The 15,328-nt window shown below is 35.5% G+C and overlaps 1 protein-coding gene across 1 annotated transcript; it reads right to left on the reverse strand.

Annotated features, from left to right (window-relative positions):
• Positions 1 to 319: 319 nt before the first annotated feature.
• Positions 320 to 12,185, reverse strand: LOC123766578 (ribosomal L1 domain-containing protein 1). The gene is given in 10 exon segments (XM_045755844.2): positions 320 to 3,151; positions 3,324 to 3,508; positions 5,147 to 5,195; positions 5,197 to 5,304; positions 5,952 to 6,063; positions 6,708 to 6,856; positions 7,284 to 7,434; positions 8,329 to 8,513; positions 9,320 to 9,710; positions 12,031 to 12,185. Coding segments are annotated over 9 exon segments (1,857 nt in total). The 5' UTR covers positions 9,701 to 9,710; positions 12,031 to 12,185; the 3' UTR covers positions 320 to 2,614.
• Positions 12,186 to 15,328: the final 3,143 nt, after the last annotated feature.

Raw genomic sequence — 15,328 nt, forward strand, 5'->3', positions numbered from 1 at the left:
AATATTTCATTTACTTCTTTGCAACTTTTAAGTAACACTATAGCCAGTGCAGCCTTAGGGATTATAATTGTGGATACCAAATATTGATGGGAATGGCTACCCAAGTGGCTAGCGTACTTAGGACACCAAGTAGATATCAATCAGCAGAACTGTAACAAATTATGATTTCAGATAATATACAGGCCCTCTATTCAAATCCCTAAACAATGTTAAACACTTGCATAGTCCATATACTCTTTTGTGCCCTTAATTTACACTTTGAGGGCTCTATACCTCAATATTAACCGACTTCCTAAAATGGTGTAATGGAACACATGAACATCAAACAATAAGTATATTTATCTTTGACAATCCAAGAGTCTGAGTAAATCTATACAAATAATAAAATAAAACATTGCTTAACCTATATATTCTGTACTAAAAAGTAAAGCAAAGAGGCACCTAATTACTTCACAATTGCAAGACTACTCTACTTTACTTCTGTAAGCTATGTTATTAAATCACAATCTACCAAAAAAATTGTACAACTACTACATTTAGAGCTGTGTTAAAAATATATATTCACTACAATATAATTTCTAATTTTTATTCATGAGCGAAAGTTTGTTAACGATCCCAAATGTTATCTATTCCTAAACACACCTGTGCATATATTTTTTTTTTGCTCGGCTCATAATTAGGATTTCATAAACTGAGCGAGACTGTTTATGTAGTTGTGTATTGAACTTAATTGGTAAGAAAGGAAATGCCTGAATTTCCATGATACTAATTTATACCCAGTCTGGCATACCACAGTCAGCAACTGTTGATAAAGTCGATGGTCTGGCAATATCAGTAACAAATGTCTCATTCTTAAAGGCAACATTTCCATGGCCTTTCTCCTAAAACATTAATAAGTGGTAGGAAACGGCTGTGATTAGGTTGTAAACTGATCACACACTAAAGGGCTTTCAACGGAACAATACCTTGCTCCTTATTGTCTCAGTCTGTTGTTGTTTAAGATTCGCTACTTGGAACAAAAAGTTCCCAAGTAGTATTCATAGTATAGTATGAAAGTATTCAGTGAGATATGTGTTTTTAGAGATAAGATTTTAATATCACATTTTGGTTTGATAAGGCTAGTATATGTATACAGTACTGACATTTTCAATAAATCTTATTTCTCATTTATTGCAAAGATGTTGAGTACATTGGTGATCATTCAATTGATTTACATACTGTATAATAACATAATGGAATTTCCGTCCTGGGTACTTGCATTTAATTGCTGGGCATAATTCCATTTAGGTGGTTCTGTGAAGTACCCCACAGTATTTATCCAATTACCTGATGATTAGAAGCAATGGTAGAGCAACCTATGGTACAAGCAACATCACATGAGAGGATATTTTGATAAGTTGTATTATAATCCAGGATGGTGGATAACAGTAAAGTGCAACAGATTCACTAGCTTTGCAAATTATTTAACCCCCACTCATAAAAGCCATTCACAAAAAAGGGCATTACAGTCATTTACTATACAATTCTGATGGCTTCCTTACGAACATAAATTATTGAGCCTAGTTATGTTAGTTTAAGTTAGGGTTAGGTAGGCAGGGTTGGTTAGGTTCGGTCATATATCTACATTAGTTTTAACTCAAATTAAAAGAACTTAGCTCACACATAATGAAACAAATAGCTTCATTATTTCATAAGAAAAAAAATTGAAAAATATATACATTCAGGAAAACTTGGCTTATTAGGCAAATCGCCCCTTGCATAGTAGGCAAATTATTGCATTCTGGCTACTAGGTACATTATATATATATATATATATATATATATATATATATATATATATATATATATAATGAATGCTCAGTCCTCAATTGACTAAAAAATACAACATGTCAAACAACATTTTATTTGGCAAATAACATCCGTCATGATAGAAATCTGATGATTGAGCATTAACAAGATACATCTATACAAAGTGATGTATAGATGTAGTTATAGATCAAGAGAAAGCACTAAGCCATTATGACTACAGAGCAGATATGAAGATCGGGATTTATGGCAGGAAGGAATGGCGTCCAACCACTTGGATGGTCGGGGATTGAACACCAACCTGCAACATGAGTGACAGTCGCTCTACCATCCAGTCAAGTGGATGAGCTAGACCAGTACATAGCTATCTTAATTTTTTTTTATAAATATGAGCTTATAATAAAAAAATAGAGCTATTGTATTTTAACAATACAATAGCTTTGCCTGTAGGAGGGCACTAATATATATATATATATATATATATATATATATATATATATATATATATACATATATATATATATATATATATATATATATATATATATATATATATATGCTCTGCATATATTATATATAATAATATATAATATACAGTATAGCTCTGCCTGTAGGGAGGCACTAATATATATATCAAAGTAGGTATACTAAGTGTTACATTTTAGAATCTTATTTCCTTTCAGTGAAACTGTACATACCATTACGAGGTTTCAAGTTTTAAATAAATTTATATATATACACAGATTTATAAGTATGAAAATAATTCACAAGACATGTATATAATTAAAGTATTTTATTACTAAAATTACTAATCACTTTCATCCATAAAGTCATCATCACTGTCCTCATTCCAAACAGCAGCCTCATCAGAATCATCGTCCATATCACTGCCATCTTCCTTGTCCTCGGCTGGTTTCCCTGCTGGCCCTCCCTCTTGTTGCTTACTTAGCTTCTTAAGGTAAGCCAACTCCTGTGCCTCCAAGTCATCTTCATCTTCATCAGAGCTAACGTCTGCTCTCCGGTTTAGTTTCTTTGCCATTTTCTTCTTGGCTAGTTTTGTCATGACTTTTTTCTGTTTTGCTTCTGTTGTACCTTCTTCTACATCTTCATCCGATTCCTCCAGTTTCCTGTCCTTCTCTGTCATTTTCTTCCTCTTCAGTGGTTTTGTTGATTCTTTTCCACATTCCAATTCTGTTGCACTAACTTTTTCAGCTTTCATTGTGCCATCTGATTTCTTCTGCTTCTTGGTCTTCTTTCTCTTTTTATTTGTTATTTTCTTGCTTTCTGGTTCTGACCTCTCATTATTTTCTTTGACTTTATTTGCAACATTTGAAGTTTTCTTATTCTGTAAATGCAACAAAGAAATATTGAATAATAAAAATTAAATATATCAGGATCAATATCCCCTTACTTCACTACATGTAATATAATGTCTTATATTACATTCAAATCAAAGTTTTATAATGTTCTAGTACTGATAGTAATATTAAATAAATATTTGTTTCTCATATACATACCTTTAGACGCTCCATTCTTTCTTCTTCAGGAAGTCTGTGAATATTCTTCCTCAAATTCAGTGCTGTAATACTGCCATCAGGATAAACAGTAACCACCTTTCTGGATGCTGTAGTAATTACACCTGACACAGGCTCCTTCATGAATATAGGCTTGGGATTGATGACACCAATTGCATTCAGTGAACCTATTTAGGAAAGGTAGTTTACAGAGTATACTCTTTACAATTTACAAACTTGATATACATTATCAGCACACCACAAGTTCAAGCAGTCAAAAAGTTATTAACAGCTGCAAATATATTCTTGCAAGGATCAATTTTAACACCACTACTGTTCCTAACTAAATGAGCTATCTTAGGATGTAAGCTTGTACCTGTTAATGACTGCTAATGAGAAGTGTAATAATTTTAATGAGAATTGTAAAATTGAGGAGGATTACTGGAGAATTATCAGAAGACCTCGACAAACTCCAGGAGCACCTAGACAAATGGCTGTTAAAACTTCAACCTCAACACGTAAGATAATGAAGATGAGAAATGGATATAGACCAAAAGGAAGACAACTAGAGAATTCATAAAGAAAAAACTTGGGAGTATCCACTCACTACACATTATTAAATGCATTATTATAGTAATGCATTTAAAAACCTAAATAAGGACTCTTTCAAGACAATCTATACAACTCCTGTGCCTCCTGTGAAAAGAGGTCATTACTTAAAAAAAAATCTATCTAAATCTAAATCTATCTAATCTAAAAAAATCTATCTAATCTCTCTAAAAATCTATCTATCTATAAAATCTATCTAAAATCTATCTAATCTAAAAAAATCTATACAACTCCTGTGCCTCCTGTGAAAAGAGGTCATTACTTAAAAAAAAATTAAATGCACCACCAGTATACTTCACCTTGTGAAATACAACGCTAAAGTTTAAAATGTGCAAAATTTCCAACAAGACGAGTACCAAAATTAAAAGGTCTTTGCTATGAAGACTGGTTAAGTGAACCAAATTCCACAACCCTACAGGAGAAATGGAACAGGGATATGATCACGACATACAATATACTGAGGGGAAATAGACAAAGTAGTCAAGGACAACCTCTTGAAATGAATGGAGCAGAAAATGATATGGATGAATCTGGAAGTACCCCCTGTACAAACTAGTCAAAGAGCCATAAGGAAGTATCCATACTCTGCAGGTGGGTAACAAGTCAGAAATGCTGAAAAAAAAGTTTTGTCAGCCACCTCTATTCACAACTTCAAGGCCAGATACAACAAAATACTTGATCATTGGTACGTTAAAACACACCAGGTACAATATGGCTAGTATCCTGGCATAAAGAGCTAGACAACACTGCTAGGTAAGCACTCATCTATGGGTGGAAAGGCCAGTCAGAACACCTAGTTCAATGGCTGAAAAGATGAACACTCACTGAACACCTGCTGTACTCTACAAATCCCACGAGGGCCTTGATGAGGGTTCGAACTTACACACGAGACATTACCCGTGCGATGTTATGATTTCTGTGTGTACTGCTGTACTGTCTCATCAGGAAAGAGAAGGCACAGTCTAACCTGACTCAGTACCAAGGGGTATAATATGACCTACACTCAGTGCAAAAGTGAAGATGCACCATCCTCAAAATAAGTTGGTGGGTGCATAATCCCTGCAACCTGGAGACACAGGATTGGTATGTGATCATACTAAGAAAATGCTCAAACCATCCAAACTGAAAAATGGATAATATTAATCAATTATAGAAAGTTTTTGTACAATCAAAAAACAATTAAAGAATTCACTAAAAAATAGATTTATAAAACATACCAGTTCTAACATAAATAGGAATTGATATGGAATCTGCCAGTTTTAGGTTGAAGATTCATGATGTTCTTCCATCCTCCTGGAATGAAGCGAGCCAACTTCACAGCAGTTGCCTTTATATTTTCTGCAATCTGTTCATCGGTCTGACTAAGACGACCAATCTGGAAAAAAATAATAAATATATATACACACACACACACACACACACAGTAGAGAGAGGTTTAGACAGTCATTTGATGAAGCCCTCAATTTCTAAAGTCAATTAAGTTGAAAAGTATTACACCATAGTTTTCAAAAGCCAATGAATATAACGTAGGATGTGGTAGCACATTTTGAAGTTACTTGGGGGAATAACTAATTAACAAATAGGGGTCAACTTCAACTGGAGTTTACCTCCTTCCTTGACTAGAGTTGGGCAGTCATTTCCTAGAGAAAACTGTTTATTTTAATTGTTGGAACTAATTCCCAGGAAGGCTGGGGCCTCGCCTAACTTCTCTGAAGTGGTATTTCCAGCTAACATTCATTACACTTCATGTATAAGACCAAATTATAACAAATGGTTTGGAAATAAGGTTGTTGATTTATGCAACAGCAACATAATAATGTGGAATAACTGGATTTTTTTCAAGCACAGGTTAGACATAAATAGATGAATGAGTTTGGTTAGGTAAAAACATGAGATGACTCATATGGTTTAATAGTATCTCTGTGGTTTCATATATTTATGTTCTTCCTAAATGAGCTTTGTCAAAATTAGCCGTTTATCTGATATTTTTCTCTCATACACAAGACACGACCAATACATTACCTTCATAAGGGCGCTGTTTCCTCCCATGGAAAATGAAATTTGTGACACTGACAATGCACGAGTTAGCTCATTATGAAGAGACTGTGACTTCAGGTTCACCTGAATCGGGATTCTGAAAATACCAAAAATAATTAGACATGATTTAATTATCTGGGTGATCCGAGGTCATCCCCAGTGCCTTACACCTGCATATTCCATAAATATATACCTGTATGAGTACAGTATTATAAATAACTGAACTTATTTCTAAAAATGCAAATGTTTTTTCTTTCTACAGTACTTTCCAGCTTCCCCTCTATCTCTTTTCCTAGCCAAGCAAATAAAATTTTCAAAATTTTACCTTATATTTTCATTTCAATATTTATTAAAAAAAAAAAAGGTGATGAACGAGATGAAAATCTCCTTTTTTCTGAGCATGCTATTCAGTTGTTCCCTAAGATAATGTCCCTGCCACATATTACTGGAACAAGGGATAACAAATTGGAGAATATTGCATGAAGGATCCATGTTACACAAGTGTGAAATGTTGACCTGCGATTGCATGTAGTTGTGTTTATGGCTAGCAGCACGACCTTGCCTGAGAAAGCAAGAACTTTAATGGTACAACTTAGAAATCCTCCAATAATTACGCAATTTTAATCATATCCGAGATTAACTCATGCATGAAGCCTGAAAATCAGATGTATAAGATTAATCTAAAAACTCAGAATGCCTAAGTTGGCTTCTATATATTACATACAAAATTTATATACTTACTTTTTCTTACTGAAAAAGTGCTTTCCCAAGAATTTAGGAACGAAACGTATGACTGTGTCATCACAGAGGACAACATCAAAACGATTGGCAAGATGCCTCTTGGCTTCAAACTCCTTATATTCCACTTTCAACTGTCTGAGAGGAATAACCTGTAAACCAATTAACTCCGTATATAGTATATACTTATCATTCATAATGTGTATAAGGGTCAACCTAAAAAAATAGATCTATAGTGCAAAACTAAATAACAATTTCTATTCATGTTAAAAACACAAGATTCATAATGCTATTCATTACACACAATTTGGTTAAAGTTTTAATTATAGTCCATGCTACAGCAGCATGTCTCAACATCTCCCACAATGCATTCATGACAATACAAAATTCTCTGTCTGTAATTTAAAGTGCAGATAAATCACAGATTACATACAAGGAGACGTGTTCCTTGAACAATTATGCAGTTATGAAACATGAGTTTAGAAATAAAGAAAAATCTATAATACTCTAGTGTATGCTAAATCACTGTAACCATTTATTATTCAGGAAAGACAACAAAAAATTTATGATGTAGCCTACCTCGTTAACAAGTTTAGCAGCGCCGTGCTTCTGCAGTAACTCTGTATAATGGTGTAGTGAATTATCATGGTCAATCCGAATACCTCTTTCCAAGTCCCGTGTTATGAGCAAAACTTCCGTTTTATCGTTCGTTAGACTATACGGCAGTTTCCTGTTGAATGCACACATGATTAGTCTTAAAAATACAATTTGGGCTATATTTTGTCTAAGTACTGTACATTTTATTAGGAAAATGTACTGTAAACGTTCAAAGCTACAAAAGTATTCACTAAGAACCCATAGTAACACAGTAAGCTAAATACATTTTGATTAGGTTTACTCATTGTATTCATAATGATCTCTTGGAAATGCCAATTTTTTTCAAGTGTAAGCAGAGCTCATCAGGGGTCAAACTAAAGTGTTTCGAGATCATCTTCGCCAACCACCCCATCACAAGACATGATGGGGTAGTTGTGATGTATTTAAGGTTCTACCGACCTAGGACCTCTGCTTGTGATTATTTTCTCGTTTACAAATTTCGTAATGGATAAACATGAAAATTATGTCTATTTTTACTGCTATATAGAATGATCCCATGTGCACATGTAATTTTTTATGCTGAAAAATAAATGAGAAATGTTAAAAAATATTATATATATATATATATGTCTATCTATCCATCCAGTGTTGTTGCACATATCTATTATCGATACTATACATTTTTTTTACAGCTATTCTCTAAAACATTCAGTTGCAAACATTGACACTAAATTTATAATTATAAAAAGATACAAAAAACAAGAGGATAAACATTTCTGGTGTCAATGAGTGGAAAACCATGCGAGGCGCTGAACATTATGAGCAGACATATACAATGGCGGATGCGGGAGGTGGGGGGGGGGGGGTAGAAATGTTGACTTTTTAATGTCATTATTTATTTTGCTACATATTTAATATGAACCCTGAATACAGCAATGTAAATCTTTTCTCATCAACTTTACTGTTATACATCTCATGGCAATTCAAGTGATATTTAATTGTTACAAATTTACAGACTTCTACTTACACCTTAATATTTGTCGATCCAACTAAGTGTTGGTCTTGAATTGTCTCTGGTAATTTGCTCAAAGAGACTTGCAAGAAGATGAAGGTTTCAACTTCATCAGACGGGTCATCTAACAAGTTCTTCTTTTCCTTTCCCTTCTTTGCCACAGTCGCTAGCTTTCTAATGCCAATAATGGCTTGTTGTATCTGCCAAATGTAAGGTCTTGATAAAAAAAGTCTCAAAGAAAACACTGCAAATGAAGGCAAAGAACATTTAAAAGCATACTATCAATGATGTAACTACAGTACAAAGTAACAGAATTCTACTTAAACAACTGACAATTTAAACATAGTGGTCTTAATAGGGGAAAGTTCAAAGAGTGTATTAAAAGTACAATGCAACAGACCTGGTTTCATGTGGGTTTATGGTGACTTAACGTACTCGTATTATCAGCACCTAGAACTAATCCTATGTTCAGAGACAAAATCCCAAGGAAAAGTGATGGTGGGAAAAACAAAGGAGGATAATCAATGTTGAGGCACTAATAAAACCAGCAGATAAAGTAACTCTGCAATGGCAATTAGCAATGAAATCCAGAAACATGAAGTGACTATGTTTACACACTCAAAAAGCATCCAGTGATGGCATGTTCCCATTTCAAAATTAAGGAAAATTCACAAGGATTAACACATCACTCAAGCAACCTAAAATGCACAGAGAACAGTCAGGAAAAATGTACAGTAGACAGAATTTTACATATAGGTGCTGACACCTGGTGACAGTTAAGGACAATGGTGTGGACTGGCCAACTAGCAATCAGCAAAGCTCTTTCTAGCAATCTCTCTGAATCTAAATAATACATGGAAGGGGTTTAATGTAAGACTCTCTGTCTCATCCACTGGTAACAACATGACCATGCCCATGGAAGCAACTGAATGGTACAACTGAGAACTGTAGAAGATGACTTTATTACTGTGGCCAATCATAAGAGGAAGAGGGACCTTCAACTTACATTGGCTGGACTGACAAGCTGTGTAGAATCTGAAACTATACTGTCACTAGGGGAGTCACTCTTCATTAATTTGATATTCTTTGAATTTACTTCAAATTTTTTTCTGAGAATTTCATCTTTTTTTCTCTCATCTCTCAAGAGACTAGTATAGCTGCCTTTAACTTTCCAATGTTGGTGCTTGTTCAGTGTCCTCTTGCCTTTCCCTTTCCTTTGTTTAACATTTGATGATTTGTTAAACTTAGTCTTCAGTTGGGGCTTGCCCAGCTTTTGCCCCTTCTGTACATCTTTACTTGTGGGTTGTGCCTTTTGCTTCTTATGTTTCCTCTTGGATACTGAAAGATCATTCTTCTTGGATTTCTTTGCAAGAGGTGCTTTGGCCATTTTTTATGTTCTGAAACGACACATAGAAGAATTAACACATTAATATTTATATGCAGTTGCCTTCAGACATCAATAAATCAATTACTGCATGAAAAAAATGGTGGCAACAGAAAGGAACCATTCTAAAGGAATGTTATAACAAAATATGACCTAAACTAAAAAACTTAGAATTTCTCAAAGCTAAGCAATTCATATAATTATATAAATAATAAATATATAAAATATTTTCATACAGTATTACTGGCACAGTAAGGAATGTAGAATGTGATTACACATAATATAAGTTGGAAAATACTAATTTTTATAACAAAATATGACTAAAATAAAAAACAAAGATTAAGCCTACTCAAATTAACCTACAATTATGAAAATAAAACCAATATATAAACTATTTTCTTACAAATATATTAGCAATGAATGTACAATATGAATAAACATAATTTGACTTTAATTTAATACTCATTGTAAACAAAATATTACCCAAAACAAAAAATGTAGAATTCCCCAAAGCTACCCAAATCTTTGAATAATTATATAAATAATAGATACTGTATATGAAATATTTTTCTATGGTATTACAGAATCAGTGATGAACGTAGAACATGACTACACATAACTGAAATTCCAAATATACTGGACAACAACTGTCATTTATCAGGCTCTTCAACTTCTACAAGTCACAAATGAAGTAATCTAAGGCACACTCCTTAATCTTTCAAAGCTCTCCATCTAGAAACACACGAATGACTGCCACACTTCAGGAGATCCTCTTCTGTTCTTTAACAGACTGAATTATGCACTCTCCTTACAACACAAGCTAGCACACACACGCATTCTGCCCCATGTGAACAGTTCTGATGGAATGTTCATGCATGTGAACAGAACTAATGGAATGTAAAATGCTAATGTACAATTTAATCAGACAAGGGATACAGGTCACTTCATACCCAAGACAGTCAAGCCTTGGCCTCTGGCTGTGCTCGGGGAGTAGAAGAACTCCCAGAATGCTCTCCAGGTATTACAGTTCACCAGCTTATTGTAAAACCTAATCCACCTAACCTTAATCTAACCCTGCCTAGATGATCAGCGCCTCAAGATGATCAGCGCCTGCGCTGCCTGCCTAATGAAATACAGCTCTCCACTGTTGAGGACAGGAAGCCTCTTAAATCATTGTGTCAGGGGACAAGCAGCCAGAGTATACATTTTAGGCTTATATTGAGGTCCCCCCCCAAAAAAAAGATCGAATTACTGACCATCCCAGGAAGTAACCCCACAAGATGACTTGACTCCTGGGTACCTAATTACTACTAGGTGAATATGGACATTAGGTGATAGGAAACATGCCCAACCATTTCTGTCCTGCCTGGGATTCGAACCCGGAATTCCCAATTGTGAGTCGGGAAAGAACCGGGCTGTACAACCGAAACACTTATCAAGGGTCCTGGTAGTACAGTCGAGTTCGTTCTTGAAGCACACTCGAGAATTCCGGGTTTGAATCCCAGGCAGGACAGGAATGGTTGGGTATATTTCCTTTCACCTAATGCATCTGTTAACCTAGCAGTAAGTACGTCCTCAGAAGTTAATCAGCTTGTTGTGATGTTGCATCCTGAGCGGGTTCAGTAATTCGACCCTGGCAGAGGGGGGGGGGGGGAAGGGGAGGAAGACATCGATAAAAGCTCAACATGTAGGAATATACTGGCTTCCTGTCACCCGACACAATGAATTATAATTATCGAGGTCTCCCCTAGACCAATTACTGACCTTCCCTAGGTTGCAACCCACAACAGTTGTCTAACTGCCACATGCTACAATTACTGCTAAATGAACAAAGGCATCAGGTGAATGGAAATGTGCCCAGATAAACGGTAAATCAGGTAGATACTTCTGAACGTGGAACCGTTTAGGTTGACCCAACTGCACGTTGTAGCTTTATCTAAATGCTATGTGTTGTTGGCTTTATAATAACAATAAATACCTATCACACACAGAGATCACACTAACGTGATGCATCAAATGATCCAGTAAGTTAAGTAGAACTTCGGTTTCAATCCCTTTTACCCTGTCGTAGCTCAGTCGATTAAGGCAGTGTCTGGGATGCTCCCGGACGCAGGTTCGAATCCTCGTCATGGCCCTTGTGGATTTGTTCAATAACTACCTACTATGTAAAAACTGTACTCAAACCCTCCTAATATTTGTTTGCAAATAAAATAATATTTGAGCGTAGAGGCTGTGCAAGGCCCTCCACGTGCACCTCTCACCACGCCTGCCACCTGCACTAACTCACAATACCCTGCATTAACCCCAGATGGTGTACATGTGTGTGTGTTCACCTCAGGTACCAGAGAAGCAACAGGTATTGGCTGTGTGCTACAGGAGCCACGAGGAGCGTCAACAGGAGCCACAGACCACAGCACACGAGGACCAACACCAAAACAATGTTGTCAACACCTCACTACGAGAGTAAACACTTCTTTCTCACAGCATCAATATTTTCATTAATAAATTGACATTAAATCATATAGTTTTATTTATTTCTTTCAATGCAAAATTTACTTCGGGTTGTGAATTACATAGATTGGTGTATGAGCATTACAGTCTCGCAGTCACTAACACGTACAGTATAGTGTTTCGGGCAGGTCCTTCAGCTAGCAATAAATGTAATTATACAGGATGTATTGTAACTAGAATTTGAATTTAACATAAAAACTACATTACAAATTTATAACATTGTTGTATGTCTCGAGTAGATTGACTGGATGAGGTTGAAGCACAAAAGTGGTATGACACTCGCCCGGGGTTTTGCGAGCACTTTGTCTTGGGCTCGTATCCTAGCCGGGGAGGATTGACTGGGCGCCAGTCCTTAACTGTAGCCTCTATTGACCCAAAAGTAAAATGAAAGTCGTACTCCAGGGAACATAGGCTTAAGGACTTGCCCGAAATACTATGGGTGCTAGTGGCTGTACAAGAATCGTATAAATATAATATAATATAATATAATATAATATAATATAATATAATATAATATAATATAATATAATATAATTTAATAAAATATAATATAATATATATATATATATATATATATATATATATATATATATATATATATATACATATATTATAGCTATAGTGTAGCCAAACTATATCTGAAACAATATATTTAACTTTGTCAGAGCTGCCAATTATATATGCCTTATAATGGACTAAGTTACCTGAGGGTCTCTATCTCTAGCGGCATCTATGGGGAGATAGGATACCACCAACTTGCCATAGGCTCCCCCATTATTCCTGAGGATTTATTCCATTTGTAGTTTAAACAGGGCATTTACATTGGCTTCAATGGGTATATTGATTCCATGGACTTATTACCCTCTAGGTGAAATGCATCTCCTGTTTTCTGTCCTACATTATGGTTTGTTGAGTTGCACTGTGACCAGTAGCACAAAACGATTACTTTTACCAGTACAGTAGCACGAAAGGATTACTTTTACCAGTACAGTAGCACGAAAGGATTACTTTTACCAGTACAGTAGCACGAAAGGATTACTTTTACCAGTACAGTAGCACGAAAGGATTACTTTTACCAGTACAGTAGCACGAAAGGATTACTTTTACCAGTACAGTAGCACGAAAGGATTACTTTTACCAGTTCAGTAGCACCAATGGATTACTTTTACCACCACAGTTGCACAAAGGATTACTTTTACCACCACAGTTGATTGATTGATTGACAGTTGAGAGGCGGGACCAAAGAGCCAGAGCTCAACCCCTGCAAGCACAACTAGGTGAGTACAGTTGCAAAAAGGATTACTTTTACCAGTACAGTTGCACAAAGGATTACTTTTATCACCACAGTTGCAAAAAGGATTACTTTTACCAGTACAGTAGCACAAAAGGCACAATTATAGATGGTGTTAATCAAACCCTAGTGGTTGTTGTTACGGTAATCTCCTGCTTAGGCAGTAGATCCTACCTGTTCCCTATACTGCCTATTCACCAACGTATCTGCATGCTCCAACATAAGGAATCATCAACAACAATACGTGCTCAAAACGTATGAAATTTCTAGACAGACACCACCCCACTCTACCCTCTAGTACCCAAGACACCTCGGCACCTGCTGTCTGGGTAAAGGCCTGGATGCCACTCGCTGGGCGACCAGACACTAGTTGGTTGTTTAATTGCCAGCCGATGGTTACCCACAACATTAGCGCCATCTATGCTGGCCTGGCCCATATAAAAGGAGCTTTGTGCTCCAAGCTGCAACATCTACTCTCGCTCCCCTGGGTGTCGGTAGACTCGAGCAGCTTTTGTATATTGTATTAATTTGCACCTCTCTTTTGCTTAACATAAAAACTCCCCTGTATTTATATTTCTTTTCATAATAGTGTGTTTTAGCAGAGTGGATAGTTATGTTAGTCATTTAAGTTTTTCTTGCCCGAAACGCTTTGCGTAATAGTGGCTTTAGGCATTGTATGTACTAGCCCTATCTATAAATCCATCACTCTTTGTAAAATCTCTTGTATGTATGTACCTTACCTAAATAAACATTTGATTTTATTTGATTTGTTATATTAAATGTTCCAAGGTTTTCATTCTTTGGTTTTTTACTTGCAGCTCTCGCACAGTAGAGGTCGCAAGCAGTCTTTACTTTATTTTACGTTTTTTTTATTTAATGTGCGATTGGCACAACACCAGCCAGAATAGCCACTGCTCTATTTCAGATTATCGTCACATTGTTGACATACTTTTTGTTTAATTTATCTGTACATCTAATTATATTAAATTACAATGGTAAATACAGGGTAGTGTAGTTTGCCTGAACCTTGGCTATTAGGATCAGCATAAGAGTAAGGCGTCTATAATCTCTTTAGGATAACAAAACGGATGGATATTGAAAAGCAACAATCAACAATATATATTAATAATGTAAGATACACAATGGTAGCAAACAATTCACGAGAAGTTAGGTCACTTGAGTTGCTAGAAGGCTTATTTAAGAAGAGTCCTGTGTCGACTGGTGAGGAGTAGAGAGGAGGGCTATTACTCTCAAGAATAATTATAGCTTTTGCTTCCCACATTACCATAGATCTTTGTCATCTTTAAATTTCATGCTGGGGATTATGGTTCTGTCATTTGTCATAGACATACATACTGTATATTACAAAAAAGGTTTGGCCCTAAAATGAAATTTTCTCATACTCTGCACAACATTTTTCCCAGTTAGATTCCATTTAGGATGACATTTTGCTTTCTTTGTTTTAACTGTTGCTTAATGCAGTTTATTATTTAACCATTTATTCCAGGTGCTTGTAGTCTCAGCCTTTTTGTGGTACCTTATCAAAAGCTTCCCCTATATATTATATATTCATTTGACAAATCTTTTTTAATATATTTATGGCTACTAAACATTTAAAAAGAAACACTAGCACCTATTCAACATTTTTCTAAAAATGGTTTCATGTTACAAAAACAGAGCTCAATGACAACACATTTGGGACTTTCACAGGCCTGGCTTGTGTAACAGAGGAGCTAATAGCAGGGTACAGTATATGCAATACTGTACTGCAATGCAGAAATAAGATCTCATAATGAAGGAAAGGAAAATATATGATAATAGAGTTCTGA

The sequence above is a fragment of the Procambarus clarkii genome, chromosome 62 (genome assembly GCF_040958095.1).
Source record: "Procambarus clarkii isolate CNS0578487 chromosome 62, FALCON_Pclarkii_2.0, whole genome shotgun sequence".
NCBI classification, from domain to species: domain Eukaryota; kingdom Metazoa; phylum Arthropoda; class Malacostraca; order Decapoda; family Cambaridae; genus Procambarus; species Procambarus clarkii.